At 46.2% G+C, this 21,340-nt stretch overlaps 1 protein-coding gene across 1 annotated transcript in view; it reads right to left on the bottom strand.

The window, feature by feature from the left end:
* Positions 1-1,107: 1,107 nt before the first annotated feature.
* tmem63c (transmembrane protein 63C) overlaps positions 1,108-21,340 on the bottom strand; it is a 161,320-nt gene continuing 141,087 nt past the window's right edge. Inside the window, exons 23-26 of the mRNA XM_078233152.1 lie at positions 16,233-16,400; positions 15,718-15,833; positions 5,795-5,869; positions 1,108-1,320 (exon numbers count right to left, since the gene is read on the bottom strand). Coding sequence (XP_078089278.1) covers positions 1,108-1,320; positions 5,795-5,869; positions 15,718-15,833; positions 16,233-16,400 — 572 coding nt within the window. The remainder of the gene's footprint in view (positions 1,321-5,794; positions 5,870-15,717; positions 15,834-16,232; positions 16,401-21,340) is intronic.

Here is a 21,340-nt window from a genome sequence, read left to right as displayed (position 1 = left end):
TACTGGTATTACTTGATTCCTCAGCCTGAGAGTGGTTGCGCACAAGTTGCCTTTCTTTATAGTAAATATAAGGTCCCAATTATTAGTTTGAATAATGTGAATGTATCAACCTCTGCTTTCCACCTTGTTGTCCATGTTCACTGTGTAACTGAGTGCTCACAGTCCAAAACTGTCCAGAATGGCGGTGTCAAATTACAGCTTTTTCCACTTCAAAAACAACTCTGTCCAACTGCAGCCTCCTCGCCTGTCTGATCGCTACAGCACGTCTGTCAAGCTGAAGCACCACCCCCCTTCTCTGGCCTGTCCAATTATACCGCTGCACAGTGCCAATAGGGGAAAGATAATGCAAATATTCAAGATTACTGGGAATGCAGGAATACAAGTATAACTGGGAATGTAAACACAGGAATGGAGCATTAGGAATTCACAAATATGATAAATGTAGAAATTAAAAGGAATCAGTAAAAAGTACAGTGGGGAAAGAAATCCAGGGGGGGGGGGTTGCACCTAACATTGGGGAAGAGGACAGAATGTTGCAGCCAGTGAAATCCAGAAGCAATATTGCAGGATTGAGAGAAACACCAGAATATTTATCACTTGCTCAATTTAAATCAAGAAATTATGCATCAACAAAGCAAAAGACAATTGTTCTGAAACTGTACAGATTAAAGCAATAATATATAGAAAACTGAATCAGATCACAGGATGCCAGGCCTTGTTGATATATTTGGTCAGTGAAAGAGGATGCTGGCCTTCAGCCACATTGTTTTCTATCTAGTGAGGCACCTTTTGATAGGAGCATGTTTCAGCAGCGTTCCAGCTCCCATGTAGAGACAGACTTTGTGCCGCACACTGTCTGGGCACTCAGAAACATGCAGCATTCACTGGGACATGCTGGTAGCCTGTACATTCTCAGCCTCGTTGCTATCACAGGCAGAGTTACAGAACAAAGCAATCAGACATTTGGGTCCAACCCAACTCTTCACTAAAGCTCCATAGCCTCGATTGCCTCCACAGTCAGCAGATGTCTGTGGCGTTAAAATCAAGAGCCTCCAGAGAGATACAATCTTCAGTTCAAACCTGCTATTGTATGGTTATCCACAGCTTCTAGTGATAGTGAATCTCGCTGTCCATCACTGATCCACCAGTGGGCTCACATTGCTGACTTCCCAAATCTGTTTCAAAACTTTGTATTCTTGCAGAGTCCTCAGATTTGGTCTCATCAACACGATTTTCCATGGTTCCGTACGTGTGATGCGCAGGGGATGCAGCAGGTGTTAGTCCCAGTTCAGAATCCTGGAGAACAGCTGCAACAAACACCTAGAAGTCAATGAGAGAATGTGGTTAGCACAGAAAGTAGTCAGAGTAACATGTTAAGATCATAAGAATGTAAGATCGTGATAGGAGCAGGAGTAGGCCACTCAAAGCCTGTTCCACCAATCAATAAGATCATGGCTAATTTGATTGTGGTCTTAACTCTTCTCTCCACCGCCCCCCCACCCCTGGCCCATAACCCTTGATTCTCTGATCTATCAACAATCTGTCTAACTCAGTCCTGAATATATTCAGCCTCCACTTCTGTCCAGACAAGAGAATTCCAAAGTTTAACGACCCTCCGAAAAAAAAGTCGTCCTCCTTGCCATCTTCAATTGGACACCCTTATTTTTCTACTCCCCAAGGGGAAAAATCCTCTCAGCATCCACCCTTTAAAGTCCCCTCGGAATTTTACAGGTTTCAGTCAGATCATCCCTATTCAAAACTTGCTTTCTACCCATTTTGTATCATCAGTAAACTTGGCTACCATACATTGGTCCCTAGCAAGCAAGCGAGCAGGCAGGTACAACAGGTAGTTAAGAAGGCAAATGGCATTCAGGCCTTTATTGCAAAGGACTTGATGTTTAAAATAGGGAAGTTTTGTTGCAATTGTACAGGGTGTTGGTGAGGCCTCAACTGGAATACTGCATAGTTTTGGTTCCCTTGCCTTTAAAAGGCTATGGTAACATTGGAGGCAGTCCAGAGGAGAATCACCAAGCTAATTCCTGGGATGAGAGGGTTGTCCTATCAAGAGAGATTAAATAGTCTGGGTTTGTATTCCTTGGAGTTTAGAAGAGTAAGGAGTGACCTGAGAGGACTTGACAGGGTAGATGGTGAGATGTTTTCACGAGTGGGAGAGTCTTGAACAAGGAGACATAGCTCCAAGATAGCTGAGGTACGTAGAAATTTCCTCTCTCAGAGGGTGGTGAATCTCTGGAATCTTTTGCTATTACAAGGGGGCATAACTATAGGGTTCATGGTGGGAGATATAGGAAGGATGTCCGAGGTAGGTTCTTTACTCAGAGAGTGGTTGGGGTGTGGAATGGACTGCCTGCAGTGATAGTGGAGTCAGACACTTTAGGAACATTTAAGCGGTTATTGGATAGGCACATGGAGCACACCAGGATGACAGGGTGTGGGATAGCTTGATCTTGGTTTCAGATAAAGCTCGGCAAAACATCGTGGGCCGAAGGGCCTGTTCTGTGCTGTACTGTTCTATGTTCTAAAGGGTGCGAGAGGCTGGATCATTAGAAGTATTTAAAGAGAATAGATCAAGGAATAGAGGGCAATGAGGAAATAGCATAAGATATAGGAGAAGAATTGGGCCATTTGGCCCATCAAGTCTGCTCTGCCATTCAATCACGGCTGATATGATTCTCAGCCCCATTCCCCCACTTTTTCCCTATAACTTTTGATCCCGTTATTAATCAAGAACCTATCTATCTCTGTCTTAAATACACTCAATGATCTGGCCTCCACAGCCTTCTGTGGCAATGAGTTCCATTGATTCACCACCCTCTGGCTGAAGACGTCCTCCTCATCTCAGTTCTAAAGGGTCGTCCCTTTATTCTGAGGCTGTGCCCTCAAATACTGGTCTCTTCTACTACTTCCCCACATCCACTCTATCCAGGCCTTTCAGTATTCTGTAAGTTTCAATGAGATCCCCCCTCATCCTTCGAGACTCCAGCGAGTACAGATCCAAAGTCCTCAAATACCTCTCATACATCAAGCTTTTCATTCCAGGGATCATTCTTGTGAACCCCTTCTGGACCCTCTCCCAAGGCCAGCACATCCTTCCTTAGATATGGGACCCAAAATTGCTCACAATACTCCAAATGGGGTCTGACCAGAGCCTTATACTGCCTCAGCAGTACATCCCTGCTTTTGTACTCGAGTCCTCTCGAAATGAATGCTAACATTGCATTTGCCTTCCTAACTGCCGACTGAACCTGCACTTTAACCTTAAAAGAATCCTGAACTAAGACTCCCAGGTCCCTTTCTGCTTCAGCTTTCTGAATTCTCTCCCCATTTAGAAAATAGTCTAAGCCTCTATTCCTCCTACCAAAGTACATAATCCCACACTTCTCCACATTGTATTCCATCTGCCACTTCTTTGCCCACTCTCCTAACCTGTCAAATCCTTTTGCAGCCTCCCTGCCTCTTCAATGCTACTTGTTCCCCCACCTATCTTTGTATCATCTGCAAACTTAGGCACAAAGAACAAAGAAAATTACACTTCAGGAACAGGCCCTTTGGCCCTCCAAGCCTGCACCGACCATGCTGCCCGACTTAACTAAAACCCCCTACCCTTCCGGGGACCGTATCCCTCTATTCCCATCCTATTCATGTATTTGTCAAGACGCCCCTTAAAAGTCACTACCGTGTCCGCTTCCACTACCTCCCCCGGCAACGAGTTCCAGACACCCACCACCCTCTGTGTAAAAAATCTGCCTTGTACATCTCCTTTAAACCTTGCCCCGTGCACCTTAAACCTGTGCCCCCTAATAATTGACTCTTCCATCCTGGGAAAAAGCTTCTGACTATCCACTAACTCCATGCTTCTCATAATCTTGTAGACTTCTATCAGGTCGTCCCTCAACCTCTGTCGTTCCAGTGAGAACAAACCAAGTTTCCCCAACCTCTCCTCATAGCTAATGCCCCCCATACCAGGCAACATCCTGGTAAATCTTTTCTGTACCCTCTCCAAAGCCTCCACGTCCTTCTGGTAGTGTGGCGACCAGAATTGAACACTATATTCCAAGTGCGGCCTGACTAAGATTCTATAAAGCTGCAATATGACTTGCCAATTTTTAAACTCAGTGCCCCAGCCGATGAAGACAAGCCTGCCGTATGCCTTCTTGACTATCTTCTCCACCTGCGTTGTCACTTTCAGTAACTTGTATACCTGTACACCCAGATCCCTTTGCCTATCAATACTCTTAAGGGTTTTGCCATTTACTGTATATTTCCTATCCGTATTAGACCTTCCAAAATGCATTATCTCACATTTGTCCGGATTAAACTCCATCTGCCATCTCTCCGCCCAAGTCTCCAATCGATCTATATTCTGCTGTATCCTCCGATGGTCCTCATCACTATCCGCAAATCCACCAACCTTTGTGTCGTCCGCAAACTTACTAATCAAACCAGATACATTTTCCTCCAAATGATTTATATATATATATATTACAAACAGCAAAGGTCTCTCATTTCCTTCATCTAGATCATTGATGTATAGAGTGAAAAGTTGTGGTCCCAACACTGACCCCTGTGGAACTCCACTAGTCACCGGCTGCCATCCTGAAAAGGACCTCTTTACCAGTCAGCCAATCTTCTATCCATGCTAGTACCTTGCCTCTAACACCATCGCCTCTTATCTTAATCAGCAGACTCCAGTGTGGCACCTCGTCAAAGGCCTTCTGGAAATCCAAGTAGCTAACAAACAGGGTCTCCTTTGTCTAAAAGGAGTTAAGGGTGGCGAGATCAGCCATGATCCAAATAAATGGTGGGCAGGCTTGAAGGGCCTGATGGCCATTCCTGTTTCTATTTCTTGTGTTCATCCAGGTCATTGATATAGATTACAAACAGTTGAGGCCGCAGCACTGATCCAGTAGTTACAGTTTGCCAATCCATTTAATCTGATTCTGTGCTTCTAGTTAGCATAACCAATTCCTATATCCAAGCTAAAATATCAGCCCCAACTCCGTCAGCTCTTGTCCAGTAACCTTTTATGTTGTATCTTATCGAATGTCTCTTACACCATATCTACCGGCTGTCCTTTATTAACACTGCTTGTTACTTCCTTGAAATCTCTGATAAAGTTGCCAATCTAGATTTCCCTTTCATAAAACCATGTTGACATTCCCTGATTGGATTATGATTTTCTAAATGTCCTGCTATTACCTCCTTTATAATGGATTGAAGCTATTTCCCACTGACAGACATTAGGCTAACTGGCTTATAGTTTCCTGCTCTCTGTCTTCTTCCTTTCTTGAATTGAAGGGTTAAATTTACAATATTCCAATCCATTGGGACCTTACCAGAATCAAGGGAATTAAATAATGACCACTGCATGGCAGACGGGCAAAATCAGCAATGGAAGGGCGAGGATTGAGACTGGTTTCCATCTTCCAGCAACCTTTGACTTGAGCAATCTGTGTCCTGTTCATTGGTAGCGACTTTCACCATCAGACATTGGCCATTGAATCCATTTATTGATTGGGTTTGGTTTCTGCCCAGAAGCGTCTCAACTACATTGGACAGTTCAAGAATCAGTTTAATGTTGACCAAATGCCACCGCTTCGTGTCCAGTAGCAACTGAAAATAAGAGTGTGCCTGAAACTCATTCTGTGTAATCCCAAACTCTCAGCATTTAAATACAAGAGAATTTGATAGAAATACCAGGATAGCACAGAGTTGACCTGAGCTCCACTGAAGTTGTTTTATTTCCTGCCCTGTCTCCTCCCTGTTCATAACTTACGTTGGAATTTGGTGTTGACGACACACTACTCCGTTCTCCATCTGTAAACGCACTATCTGATTCCTGGTCCGCCATCTGAGGACAAGGTAACAGGTGAGAATCAAATATACACCGTCAGATTTGAAGGAACATTGCAGGGCTCTGGGGAAAAGGCAGGTCAGTGAGTCTAGGTGAGTTGCACTTGCAGAGAGCCAGCATGAACACAAGAGGCAGCTTATGATTCAATAACAAATTGAGATGGGAGCAGAAATTGAGCATGTATCCGAAGGTGGATTCAGAGGAACTGTCACAGAGTTATAAAAGCAAGGGAACCCAAAGATCTGCAACGGAGGGTGGGGAAACAGAGTGTGAGCCGATGTGTGAGGACTCAAAGAGATAAAAATAAAAACAGAAAATGCTGAAAATGCACAGCAGGTCTGAAGGCATCAGTGGAGAGGGGAAGAGTTAATGTTTAGCTCTGTGTGACCTTTCATCAGAACTGGGAGCAGTTAGCAATGCAATAGATTTTCAGCAAATGATAGGCAGGGAGGTGTTAAGAACAAAAGAGAAGCTCTGTGCTAAGGTGGAAGTCAGGAGAGATTAAATAACACTATTTCATGGTGCAAGGCAAAACATAGCAGTATTGGCTGTCTGCCACACAGGGGAAACGGCAAGCAATAGACAGAGATGTGATTCCACAACCAACGGATCAGATCTAAGGTCTGCAATCTTGCCACATCCAGTTGTAAATGGTGGACAATTAAACAACTTGGTGAAGATAGGGATCTCGATGAGTATACGGCTTGTAGGAAGGGACTAAAGAAGGAAATTAGGAGAGCCAGAAGGGGTCGCGAGAAGGCCTTGGCAGGTAGGATTAAGGAGAACCCTAAGGTGTTCTATAAATATGTGAAGAGTAAAAGGATGAGACGTGAAGGAATAGGGCCTATAAAAGGTGAAGGCGGGAAAATCTGTACGGAACCAGTAGAAATGGCAGAGGTGCTTAATGAGTATTTTGCCTCGGTTTTCCAGAGAAGGACCTGGGTGGATGTACTGTGGGCTTGCAGTGGACTGAAAAGATTGAGTATGTGGACTTTAACAAAGAGGTTGTGCTGGAATCTTTGAATGGCATCAAGATAGATAAGTCGCCGGGTCCGGATGGGATGTACCCCAGGTTACTGTGGGAGGCGAGGGAAGAGATTGCAGAGCCTCTGGCGATGATCTTTGCGTCGTTGATGGAGACGGGAGAGGTGCTGGAGGATTGCGGATGTGGTTCCTATTTTCAAGAAGGGGAATAGGGATAGCCCAAGAAATTACCGACCGGTGAGTCTAACCTCAGTGGTTGGTAAGCTGATGGAGAAGATCCTGAGGGACAGGATTTATGAGCATTTAGAGATGTTTAGTATGCTCAAGAATACTCAGCATGGCTTTGTCAAAGGCAAATCGTGCCTTACGAGCCTGGTGGAGTTCTTCGAAAATGTGACTAAACACATTGACGAAGGGAAAGCGGTAGATGTGGTTTATATGGATTTTAGCAAGGCGTTCGAAAAGGTCCCCCATGCAAGACTTCTGGAAAAAGTGAGAGGGCATGGGATCCAAGGGGCTGCTGCCCTGTGGATCCAGAACTGGCTTGCTCAAAGGAGCCAGAGAGTGGGTATAGATGGGTCTTTTTCTAAATGGAGGTCGGTCAGCAGTGGTGTGCCCCAGGAATCTGTTCTGGGACCCTTGCTGTTTGTCATTTTCATAAATGACCTGGATGAGGAAGTGGAGGGATGGGTTGGTAAGTTTGCCGATGACACGAAGGTTGGTGGGGTTGTGGATAGTCTAGAGGGATGTCAGAAGTTACAGAGGGACATAGATAGGATGCAAGACTGGGCGGAGAAGTGGCAGATGGACTTCAGCCCAGATAAATGCGTAGTGGTCCATTTTGGCAGGTCAAATGGGATGAAGGAGTACAATATAAAGGGAAAGACTCTTGGTACTGTGGAGGATCAGAAGGACCTTGGGGTCCGGGTCCATAGGACTCTAAAATCGGCCCCACAGGTGGAGGAGGTGGTTAAGAAGGCGTATGGTGTGCTGGCCTTTATCAATCGAGGGATTGAGTTTAGGAGTCCGGGGATAATGATGCAGCTATATAAGACCCTCGTCAGACCCCACTTGGAGTACTGTGCTCAGTTCTGGTCGCCTCATTACAGGAAGGATATGGAAAAGATTGAAAGGGTGCAGAGGAGATTTACAAGGATGTTGCCTGGATTGAGTGGCATGCCTTATGAGGATAGGCTGAGGGAGCTCGGTCTTTTCTCCTTGGAGAGACATAGGATGAGAGGAGACCTGACAGAGGTATATAAGATGTTGAGAGGCATTGATCGGGTGGACTCTCAGAGGCTTTTTCCCAGGGTGGAAATGGCTGCTACGAGAGTCATGATGTGGAGATACCGGCGTTGGACTGGGGTAAACACAGTAAGAAGTTTAACAACACCAGGTTAAAGTCCAACAGGTTTATTTGGTAGCAAAAGCCACACCACTACGAGAGGACACAGGTTTAAGGTGCTGGGGGGTAGGTACAGGGGAAATGTTAGGGGGAAGTTTTTCACACAGAGGGTGGTGGGCGAGTGGAATCGGCTGCCGTCAGTGGTGGTGGAGGCAAACTCAATAGGGTCTTTTAAGAGACTCCTGGATGAGTATATGGGACTTAATAGGGTGGAGGGTTATCGGTAGGCCTAAAAGATAGGGATATGTTTGGCACAACTTGTGGGGCCGAAGGGCCTGTTTTTGTGCTGTAGTTTTTCTATGTTTCTAACTAACCAGAGGGATGGTGCCAGAAATACATCCTCAATGATGTGGGAGATCAGAACATCAGTACAAAAGACAAAGCTTTGCAACCATCTTCAGGCATAAAGATCAAGTGGATCATAGAAACCCTAGTGTAGGAGTGACAGGATTTACTCCCACTTGGAAATAAGTGGATGTAAGAGACAACATGGTTTTGTGAAGAGGAAGTCATGTCTCACTGACTTGATTTGAGTTTTTCGAGAAAGTGACGAAGATGATTGATGAGTGTAGGGCAGTGGATGTTGTCTACATGGACTTCAGTAAGGCCTTTGACAAGGTCCCTCATGGCAAATTGGTGCAGAAGGTAAAGTCGCATGGGATCAGAGGTGAGCTGGCAAAGTGGATACAAAACTGGCTCGATCATAGAAGACAGAGGGTAGCAGTGGAAGAGTGTGTTTCTGAATGGAGGGCTGTGACAAGTGGCATTCCTCAGGGGTCAGTTCTGGGACCTTTGCTGTTCGTAATATATATAAATGATTTGGAAGAAAATGTAACTGGTTTGATTAGTAAGTTTGCGGATGACACAAAGGTTGGTGGATTTGCGGATAGCGATGAGGACCATCAGAGGATACAGCAGGATATGGATCGGTTGGAGGCTTGGGCGGAGAGATGGCAGATGGAGATTAATCCGGACAAATGTGAGGTAATGCATTTTGGAAGGTCCAATAAATATATAGTAAATGGCAGAACCCTTAGGAGTATTGATAGGCAGAGGGATCTGGGTGTACAGGTACACAGGTCACTGAAAGTGGCAACGCAGGTGGAGAAAGTAGTCAAGAAGGCATACGGCATGCTTGCCTTCATCAGCCGGGGCACTGAGTTTAAAAATTGGCAAGTCATGTTGCAGCTTTATAGAACCTTAGTTAGGCTGCACTTGGAATATAGTGTTCAATTCTGGTCGCCACACTACCAGAAGGATGTGGAGGCTTTGGAGGGGGTACAGAAAAGATTTACCAGGATATTGCCTGGTGTGGAGGGCATTAGCTATGATGAGAGGTTGAAGAAACTTGGTTTGTTCTCACTGGAACGACGGAGATTGAGGGGCGACCTGATAGAAGTCTACAAGATTATGAGGGGCATGGACAGAGTGGATAGACAGAAGCTTTTTCCCAGGGTGGAAGACTAGGGGGCATAGGTTTAAGGTGCGAGGGGCAAGGTCTAAAGGAGATGTACGAGGCAAGTTTTTTACACAGAGGGTGGTAGGTGCTTGGAACTCGCTGCCGGGTGAGGTAGTGGAAGCAGATACATAGAACATAGAACAGTACAGCACAGAACAGGCCCTTCGGCCCACGATGTTGTGCCGAGCTTTATCTGAAACCAAGATCAAGCTATCCCACTCCCTATCATCCTGGTGTGCTCCATGTGCCTATCCAATAACCGCTTAAATGTTCCTAAAGTGTCTGACTCCACTATCACTGCCGGCAGTCCATTCCACACCCCAACCACTCTCTGTGTAAAGAACCTACCTCTGATATCCTTCCTGTATCTCCCACCACGAACCCTATAGTTATGCCCCCTTGTAATAGCTCCATCCACCCGAGGAAATAGTCTTTGAACGTTCACTCTATCTATCCCCTTCATCATTTTATAAACCTCTATTAAGTCTCCCCTCAGCCTCCTCCGCTCCAGAGAGAACAGCCCTAGCTCCCGCAACCTTTCCTCATAAGACCTACCCTCCAAACCAGGCAGCATCCTGGTAAATCTCCTCTGCACTCTTTCCAGCGCTTCCACATCCTTCTTATAGTGAGGTGACCAGAACTGCACACAATATTCCAAATGTGGTCTCACCAAGGTCCTGTACAGTTGCAGCATAACCCCACGGCTCTTAAACTCCAACCCCCTGTTAATAAAAGCTAACACACTATAGGCCTTCTTCACAGCTCTATCCACTTGAGTGGCAACCTTTAGAGATCTGTGGATATGGACCCCAAGATCTCTCTATTCCTCCACAGTCTTCAGAACCCTACCTTTGACCCTGTAATCCACATTTAAATTAGTCCTACCAAAATGAATCACCTCACATTTATCAGGGTTAAACTCCATTTGCCATTTTTCAGCCCAGCTTTGCATCCTATCTATGTCTCTTTGCAGCCTACAACAGCCCTCCACCTCATCCACTACTCCACCAATCTTGGTGTCATCAGCAAATTTACTGATCCACCCTTCAGCCCCCTCCTCTAAGTCATTAATAAAAATCACAAAGAGCAGAGGACCAAGCACTGATCCCTACGGCACTCCGCTAGCAACCTGCCTCCAATACGAAAATTTTCCATCCACCACCACCCTCTGTCTTCGATCAGACAGCCAGTTACCTATCCAATCGGCCAACTTTCCCTCTATCCCACACCTCCTCACTTTCATCATAAGCCGACCATGGGGGACCTTATCAAACGCCTTACTAAAATCCATGTATATGACATCAACTGCCCTACCTTCATCAACACACTTAGTTACCTCCTCAAAAAATTCTATCAAATTTGTGAGGCACGACTTGCCCTTCACGAATCCGTGCTGACTATCCCGGATTAATCCGCATCTTTCTAAATGGTCGTAAATCCCATCTCTAAGAACCTTTTCCATCAATTTACCAACCACCGAAGTAAGACTAACCGGTCTATAATTACCAGGTCCTTTCTATTCCCTTTCTTAAACAGAGGAACAACATTCGCCATTCTCCAGTCCTCTGGCACCATCCCCGTGGACAGCGAGGACCCAAAGATCAAAGCCAAAGGCTCTGCAATCTCATCCCTTGCCTCCCAAAGAATCCTAGGATACATTTCATCAGGCCCAGGGGACTTATCGACCTTCAGTTTATTCAAAACTGCCAGGACATCCTCCCTCCGAACATCTATTTCCTCCAACCTATTAGCCTGTAACACCTTAATACGATAGTGAGTTTTAAGGGGCATCTGGACAAATACATGAATAGGATGGGAATAGAGGGATATGGTCCCCGGAAGGGTAGGGGGTTTTAGTTCAGGCAGGCAGCATGGTCGATGCAGGCTTTGAGGGCCGAAGGGCCTGTTCCTGTGCTGTAATTTTCTTTGAGGCCATTTTGCCCATCAAGTCTGCAACGACCACAATCTCACCCAGGCCCTAATCCTATGACACCCAGTATTTACTCTCACTAGCACCTCCCAACAACTAAGGGGCAATTTAACATGGCCAATCGACCTAACCCGCACATTTTTTGGACTCTGGGAGGAAACAGGAGTACCCTGAGGAAACCTACGCAGACAGGGGAGAATGTGCAAACTCCGCACAGTCACCCGAGGCTGGAATTGAACCCAGGTCCCTGGTGCTGTGAGGCAACAGTACTAATCACTGTGCCACCTTGCCGTACTGACAACCGATGCTCCAGAACTAGCTATACCCCTAACCAAGCTGTTCCAGTACAGCTACAACGCCAGCATCTACCTGGCAATCTGGGGGAAGATGGTGAATGGAAATGTCACTGGACGGAAGGCCAGGTTAATGATCTGGGGATAAGTGTTCCCATCACAGCAGCTGGTGGAATATAAATCCAATTAATAAATCTGAAATCAAAAGCTATTGCTGATTGTAGAGAAGGGAAATCTGCTGCCTTTACCTTGTCTGGCCTGATGTGACTCCAGACCCACAGCAATCTGGTTGATTCTGAGTGGACTTCTGAAATGGTGTGGCAAGCAATCAGTTCAAGGACAATTAAGATTGGGCGACAAATGCTGGTCTTACCAGTGATGCCCACATCCCATGGAAAAATAAAATTTAAAAAATGGAAAATTGTCCAGGTATATCCACAAAAAAAGCAGGACAAATTCAACCTGGGCAATTATCATCACATCAGTCCACACTCGATCATCAGCAAAGTGATGGAAGGCATTGAGAACAGTGCTATCAAGTGCAATTTATTCAGCAATTGTCAAGTCACCATCATCCCAGATGACCATGGACCCTTTGAGGGGAAGAGCTGACTGGTGGTAAATTAACTTGAGGATCACAACACCTCAGGTGAGGGGCAAGGTTGAGAAAGCAAAGCCAGTACGGGAATTGAACCCGCGCTGTGCATCATTAACCAGCCAGCTGAGTTAAACTAACCCCTTTATTCAGCGACTGACACTCTGGGTTTTCAGTGCCACTCAGTTCCAAACTTCATTACAGCCTTAATCCAAATGTGAACAAAAGGGCTGAACTCAAGGTGGGAGTGATTGTCTTTGACATCTAAGGGAGCATTTGACTGAATGTGGCACCACGAATCCTAGCTAAATTGAAGTCAATGGGAAGTGGGGCAACCTCTCCATTAACTGGAGTCATGCTAGCACAAAGCAAGATGGTTGTGGTTGTTACAGGGCAATCATCTCTCAGTTCCGTGGCATTGCTGCAGGATTCCTCAGGGTTAGTGTCCTAGGCCCAACCATCTTCAACTGCTTCATCAATGACCTCCCTTCCACTATAAGGTCAGAATTGAGAATATTCTTGGTAAAGAGATCAAAGGTTGCAGGGGAAAGGTGGGAGAATGGGGTTGTGAAACTTATCGGCCATGATCGAATGGTGGTGCAGACTCGATAGACCAAATGATCTTATGATTGCACATTTGCAACTCCTCATCCACTGAAGCAGCCTGTGTCCATATCAACAAGACTTGGGCTGCTAAATCCAAGTACGTGCTCATATGCAGACTTATAAGTGGCAGGTAGCATTCACACCACAAGGTCCCAAGCAATGACCATCTCCAACAAGCGAGAATCCAACCATTGCCTCTTGACATGTGATGGCATTATCATCACTGATCCTCCCCAATATCAATATTCTGGGGGTTACCATTGATCAGAAACTGAACTGGTCCAACTATAGAAATACTGTGGCTACAAGAGCAGGTCAAAGGCTGAGAATTCTGCAGCGAGTAACTTGCCTCCTGACTTCCCAAATCCTGCCCATCATCCACAGAAGCTCAAGTCAGGAATGCAATGGAATGCTGTCCGCTTGCCTGAACGAATGCAGCACCAACAACACTCAAAGGAAGCTCAACATAATGCACGGTGAAGCAGCCTGTTTGATTGGCACCTCATCCACTATCTTAAGAATGCACTATTCAAGAAGTGGAGCTCTCTCTGTTGTGGGGATGGGGATGTCCATGACAAAAAGGAGACTGTTACGGCCAAGAAACTGATGAAGTGACAAAGGGCATCGAAAAGGGTAACAAAAACCAGGAGCAGGTTACAGGCTGGAATCTATTCCAGGGTACAAGAGGATTATCTATCAAATAACAGATATCTAGAGTGAGTTACAACCTGGGAGCTTTCAGGGGGATTACATATAGAATAACAGAGATCCAGAGTGAGTTACCAGCTGAGATCTAATTAAAGAGGGCAGTGGGGGTGATGGCTATATGTACAAACCAGCGACTCAGTTGCTTGAGTACAGAGGTCTCCCTGTTCTGGTAAATGCAGTAACAGCTCAGAACTGCCCAGAGTAAAACCTGGTTACGGGATTGTACAGCATAAGGCTGTCACGCATCACTCTTTGTACCAAAGGCTCTCTATCTACCTGCTTCTCGAATCACTCTCTTGCCTTCTCTTGCAATTCCATTTCACGACTGTTGGTTCTGAATGTTAAGAATATAAGGTAAAACCAGACATGTTACAATTTATGTTTAAATAAGTCTCTGATAGTAGGATTCTGGTAAAGTTGTACTGGACAGCATCCAAGGTCAAAATATCCTTTATAAGGTACAAGTGCCTCGAACTGTACACAATATTCCACATGCTTTTGGAGAATGGTGTGGAGCATTGGAAAGATTCATAGGATGGTTAATAATCTGATAAGTCACATTAGGAACACTTCTTCCAGGACCATCTTCAATTCCTGGAGGCAGCTTGCACTCTGGGATTTCTGGATTACAGGCAGTAGGTGCTACTGACTGAGCCAGTAGGATCTAACCAGGCTTTTGTACAGCTGCAGCAGAAATCCCTCTGCTTTATATGCTAATTATCTACTTAAAACAGCTAACATTCCAAGAGTTTCTTTAATTATTTTTTACCTGACCATTATATTTTAGTGAGCTGTGAATGCGGATCCCGTTATCTCTCCAATCTTCTTCATTCACATTTATACACTGAGCTTTCCTATTACCTATTGCTTTAAAACGAATGACCTCACACTTAAATGCATTGAAATTCATCTGATAGTCAGTTTTGCCACACATTTAATTCTATCAGTGGGCGGGATTTTACGGCCTGAAACTGGAAAATCTCGCCCGAGGTCAAAGAGCTTTCCATGTTCCGCCCTTCATCCACTCCAATTCCCGTGGCAAGCAGGGCAGTAAAATTCCGGCCAATGTCTCTTTGTAATTGTGTATCTGGAACACTGCTTCCTCTACAACTTCTTTTGTGTCCTCAGCAAACAAGGAATAGTTGAGGCCTCAGCACAGATCCTTATGGATACCACGAGTCACTTCCTTCCAATTTGAGTACATACCCATTATCCCTACTCCCCGTTTCCCATTGCTTCATCAATCAGCTAACCAGCTCAATAATTTTAGCTTGCATGGTACCCTATCAAATGCTTTCTGGAGGCTTATCTTCCACATTGACTCTAATTGCATTGTGAAATTAATATGAGATGATGACTGGGTAACAGCCACAGCTCTCCCCCCCCCCCAACTTCTCCTCCTCCCACACCTCTCCTCTTCCCACATCTCTGCCCCTCCCACACCGCTCCCTTTCCCACACCGCTCCCCCTCCCACACCTCTCCCCTTCCCCTCATTTTTTTATCCATACCCTCTTCTATCTCTCCCCTATGGATCACACACACTTTATTCACATGCCCACCCACTCAATTCACACCCCACCTTCTTCCCTTAACCCATGCCACTCCCTCCTCCGCTCAAACTGCACCCCTCCCCCAAAAATTCCTTCCTCCCTTCCTCCCCTCTATTCTTTCATACTGCCCCTTCCCCTCACTGCCCACACATTCTACCCCCACATCCTTATTTCACAGACCACCTCCCTTTATAACTGACTCCACTCCCCCCACTCATGTCCCATGTCCTCATGCATCATATCCTTTCCTGCAATCCACACTGCCCTTCTATCACCATCAGATTCTGCCTCACTCTGGCATGGACATCATTTACCTGGTAGTTTTGAGGTTTGAGTTTGTGGAGTCCTTTGATGCAGAATCCAAACAGTGAGAAGATGATGCAGAGCAGCAGAGAGATAAAGGTGAAGAGGGTGATAGGTTGGACTGGCCCTAGGAATAAAAACAAATTAATGCCAAAAATGGGGCTCAAATTCCTTGTCAACTTTCAACAGAAAAAGCAGTTACGAAGCCCAGCTTCTTTTCATGGCTCAGAGGGTGTCCGAATCTCTTAGTCAGGGCGGCGGGGGGGCGGGGCGGCGGGTCTGGTGTCATTCAGTTGGTGTTGGGAGGGGAATGGTCTGGTCTCGGTCACTTGGGGGTCATGGAAAGTCTGGTCTCGGTCACTTGGGGTCAGGGAAAGGATCTGGTCTCGGTCACTTGAGGTCAGGGAAAGGGTCTGGTCTTGGTCACTTGGGGTCAGGGTAGAGAGAGGCGGGGAATCTTGTCAGATCTGCAGTTTAACGCGCTGAGCACTGGTCACTCAGGTGATTTCAGGCAGATTTTACATACCTAGTCTCAGCACCGAAAAGAAGAGGAGCCAAAACATGCACAGGATTGGTGCAATGATGACCTGGCCGATTGCTGCAGAGTGTAGCCGGTAGTTCAGTTTGGTGGGCAAGCAAGCGTAGTAAATATTATATCGATCCACCAGGTGTTTCAGCAACATGTACAGCAATCCTGACAATAATGTATAAGAGATAATCAGAAAGCAGTATGCACAGTCCAAGAGTGTGTGGGGAAGGGAGAGAGTGAAAGGGAAGTGTGAGCGATTGAGGGAGAGAGACAGTGAGAGGGAATGGGCTGAGTGCAGAGAAATAGATTGGGGAGAGAGGGAGTTGTGAGTATCTAGTCCATTGTTCATGTGTTTCAGAATATAACTTGTGGTTTTAAAAATTAAAGTTTTAATAGTAGAAAATGAGGTAAATGCAATTAACATTGGTTTGGAATTTATTACACTTAAAGTGCACTTAAAGAGTGACACCATGGCACAGTGGTTAGCACTGCTGCCTCACAGCACCAGGGATTGGGTTCAATTCCGGCCTTGGGTGACTGTGTGGAGTTTGCACATTCTCCCCGTGTCTGCATGGGTTTCCTCTGGATGGAAGAGTCAATTACCAGGGGCATCACCGGCACACATAAGGAGCGAGGGGCAAGGTTTAAAGGAGATGTACGGGGCACGTTTTTTTACACAGAGGGTGGTGGGTGCCTGGAACTCGCTGCTGGGGGAAGTAGTGGAAGCGGATATGGTAGTGACTTTTAAGGGGCATCTGGACAAATACATGAATAGGATGGGAATAGAGGGATATGGTCCCCGGAAGGGTAGGGGGTTTTAGTTCAGTCGGTGCAGGCTTGGAGGGCCAAACGGTCAATTCCTGTGCTGTAATTTTCTTTGTTCTTTGGATGCTCCAGTTTCCTCCCATATCACAAAGATGCATGGGTTAGGTGGATTTGTCATGGTAAATGCACAGGGTTATGGAGATAGGGCAGGCAGGCGGGCCTGGGTAAGATGTATGGAGAGTTGGTGCAGATTCGATGGGCTGAATGGCGCTGTAGGGATTCATGAAAGATTGGGGCCATGCCCATGTTGACTTAAGAGATTAACAACTAGAAAGGTGAGATCATAAAACAGCAGATGGGCTTCCTTAGCTAAAGAACTGGAGATCTCGAAGTGAATTTTCCTGTTCCACCTGCCACGGGAATCGGAGCGGAAGAAGGGCGGACCATGGAAAGGTCCGTTGACTTTGAGCGGGATTTTCCTGTTTCAGGGCGACGCGGATGGAAAATCCCGCCCCTGATGTCTGCAACCATTGCAGGAAGGGCAGTCCAGAGGGATGTTTCTGTTTTGAGAGTTAAATTTGTAATCAGTAAAACTTGAAGGGTTATAAAATCCATTTCTTTCAACAGATCAAAGAAGGAACTTGAAATGAGCGATACTCAGGACTTGCCAGAGCGTTATACATCGTCATGCTGCTTTGTGGAACTTTAGCATCAGCCAATAGCAGCAATAGCTGTTTGAAGTGTCATTACGCCGTGCACATGAAGACCCCTGGTCTTGAAAAACCAGTTGGTTTGTTCTACCTCAGAGGAAACCCCAAAGAGATATAACTGTGTACATTATATATAATCTAAAGTGTTAACTTAATTGTATTTGGGGGAGAGGGGGTGAGAGAGAGGCGAGAGGGGGAGTAGGAGAGAAAGACCAGTTGAGGGATAGAGAGTGGGGAGGGAGGGAGAGAGAGACGTGCAGAAAAAGTGAATGGGGCGAAAGGGAGCGGGGGTGAGTGGGAGCAGGAGTGAGAGGGAGCGGGGGTGAGAGGGAGCGGGGGTGAGAGGGAGCGGGGGTGAGAGGGAGCGGGGGTGAGAGGGAGCGGGGGTGAGAGGGAGCGGGGGTGAGAGGGAGCGGGGGTGAGAGGGAGCGGGGGTGAGAGGGAGCGGGGGTGAGAGGGAGCGGGGGTGAGAGGGAGCGGGGGTGAGAGGGAGCGGGGGTGAGAGGGAGCGGGGGTGAGAGGGAGCGGGGGTGAGAGGGAGCGGGGGTGAGAGGGAGCGGGGGTGAGAGGGAGCGGGGGTGAGAGGGAGCGGGGGTGAGAGGGAGCGGGGGTGAGAGGGAGCGGGGGTGAGAGGGAGCGGGGGTGAGAGGGAGTGGCCGTGGGAGGGAGTGATGTGACGGACTGGGGGAGAGGGAAATTGAGAGGTAGGGCAAAGTTGTGAGGGGGGGGTGCAATGTGGGAGAAGTGCTTTCCAGTTTGTTGGGGCACTTGCAACAGAACTGGGGAAAGTAGAATATGTACCTTAGGGACAGTTCAGCTGCAGAAGGTCTACAGCTGAACTGTGCTGGGGCTGATGTTCGAGTGAGACACATAACTACGAAAGTAGAGAAAGTTTTACATTGAATAATGGGGGCAAGGGCCTAGAGTTGGAAAGATGTGGTAAACCAAAGAGGAGAGACAAGGCCAAAGAGGAAGATACTAATTTGGGAAATGATAAATATACCATGACAGGAAGAGATAGAGAGTACAAATCTGTCATTCTGGTAGGAAGAACATGGAGAGACAATACAAAATAAGGGCTAAGATTCTTAAAGAGCTGCAGGAGTGGGACTGGGTGTACTTGTGTATAGACTATTGAAGGTGGCAGGACGGATGGAGAGAGTTGTGCAGAGAAATGGCCTCCTACGCTGTAACAATTCTGTGATTCTGATATGACATTTAGGAAGTTAAAAACAGGTGCGGGGGGGGGGGGGAGGTCATGTTAATAAATTATGATATTAGCACATTAGAGAGGGATGAGTAAGTTCAGGAAACCAGGTTGTAGACGTGGTTTGGGTTGAAATGAGAAAGTAAAAAGACAAGAAGTCACTTCAGGGAGTGGTGCCCAGGCCCCTTAGTTGTAACTAGACGGTAGGACAGAGTATGAAAGAGGAGATCATGGGAGCTTGTCAGAAAGGTACCGTGATAATCATGGAGGATTTTAATCTACCTATAGATTGGAAAAATTAGATGGGCAAAGGTAGCATAAATGAGGACTTCATAGAATGTTTTTGGGATAGTTTCTCAGAACAGCACATTCTGGAGTCAACCAGAGGGCAGACTATACTAGACCTGGTATTGTGCAATGTGATAGGGTGAATTGATAACCTCATAGTGAAGGCACACCCCAGTAACAGCAATCATAATATGATTGAATTTTAAGAACATAAGAAATAGGAGCAGGAGTAGGCCATCTGGCCCTTCGAGCCTGCCCCGCCATTCAACAAGATCATGGCTGATCTGAAGCGAATCAGTTCCAATTACCCGCCTGCTCCCCATATCCCCTAATTCCCTTATCGATCAGAAAACTATCTACCCGTGATTTAAACATATTCAACGAGGAAGCCTCCATCACTTCAATGGGCAGAGAATTCCAGAGATTCACTACCCTCTGAGAGAAGAAGTTCCCCCTCAACTCTGTTCTGAACCGGCCCCCCCTTATTTTGAGGCTGTGCCCTCTAGTTCTGGTTTCCCTTCTAAGTGGAAAGAATCTCTCCACCTCTACCCTATCCAGCCCCTTCATTATCTTATATGTCTCTATAAGATCACCCCTCATCCTTCTAAACTCCAACGAGTACAGACCCAATCTGTTTAATCTCTCCTCATAAGCTACACCCCTCATCTCCGGTATCAACCTGGTGAACCTTCTCTGCACTCCCTCCAAGGCCAATATATCCTTTCGCAAATAAGGGGACCAAAACTGCACACAGTACTCCAGTTGCGGCCTCACCAGTGCCTTGTACAGTTGCAGCAAGACCTCCCTGCTTTTATATTCTATCCCCCTCGCGATAAAGGCCAACATTCCATTCGCCTTCTTGATCACCTGCTGCACCTGCAGACTGAGTTTTTGCGATTCGTGCACAAGGCCCCCGGGTCCCTCTGCACAGTCGCACGATGTAATTTTTCTCCATTTAAATAATATTCCAATTTACTATTATTTCTTCCAAAGTGGATAACCTCACATTTGCTAACGTTATATTCCATCTGCCAGATCCTCGCCCACTCGCTCAGCCTATCCAAATCTCTCTGCAGACTTTCCGCGTCCTCCACGCAATTCGCTTTCCCACTCACCTTCGTGTCATCAGCAAACTTGGATACCCTAGATTCAGTCCCCTCCTCCAGATCATCTATGTAAATGGTAAACAATTGAGGCCCCAGCACCGATCCCTGCGGCACGCCACTGGTCACCAACTGCCAACCAAAAAAGCACCCATTTATCCCAACTCTCTGCTTCCTGTTAGATAGCCAATCCCCAATCCACGCCAACACCTTACCCCTAACTCCGTGTACCCCAATCTTCTGCAGCAACCTTTTGTGAGGCACCTTATCGAACGCCTTCTGGAAATCTAAAAACACCACATCCACCGGTTCCCCTCTGTCAACCGCACTAGTGACATCTTCATAAAAGTCCAGTAAATTCGTCAAACACGACTTTCCCTTCATGAATCCATGACTTTCCCTTCATGAATCCATGACTTTCCCTTCATGAATCCATGACTTTCCCTTCATGAATCCATGACTTTCCCTTCATGAATCCATGACTTTCCCTTCATGAATCCATTTTACATTCAGTTTGAAGGAGAGACCATGTCCAAAATAGTATTTTAAACTTAAATTAGACCAATTATGACCGCATGAAATAGCTGTAAATCAGGAATTGAAAGGAAGGGAGGAACTCAGGAAAATTACAAATCACCAGGGAAGTGGTACTGAGCAAATTATTGGAGCTGCAGGCTGACAAATCCCCGAGTCCAGATGGACTTCACCGTAAGGTCTTGAAAGAAGTGGCTAATGAGATGATTGATGCATTGGTTTTAATTTTCCAAAATTCCCTAGATTCAGGGAAGGTTCCATTAGATTGAAGATAGAAAATGTGACTCCTTTATTCAAAAAGGGGGAGAGACAGAGATGAAGATGCATTTCTTCTCTCAGAAGTACTAAATCTGTGGAATCCTTTACAGCAGAGGGCTGTAGAGGTTGGGTTGCTAAGTATGTTCAAGGCTGAGATAGACAGATTTTTAATCAGCAACAGAACCAAGGGTTATGGGGATAAGGCAGGAAAGTGGAGTTGAGGATTATCAGATCAGGCAT

Source organism: Mustelus asterias, chromosome 18 (assembly GCF_964213995.1).
Source record: "Mustelus asterias chromosome 18, sMusAst1.hap1.1, whole genome shotgun sequence".
Taxonomy (NCBI): Eukaryota; Metazoa; Chordata; class Chondrichthyes; order Carcharhiniformes; family Triakidae; genus Mustelus; species Mustelus asterias.
Note: the sequence above shows the minus strand (reverse complement) of the source record. Positions and strands in the feature narration are given on the sequence as shown.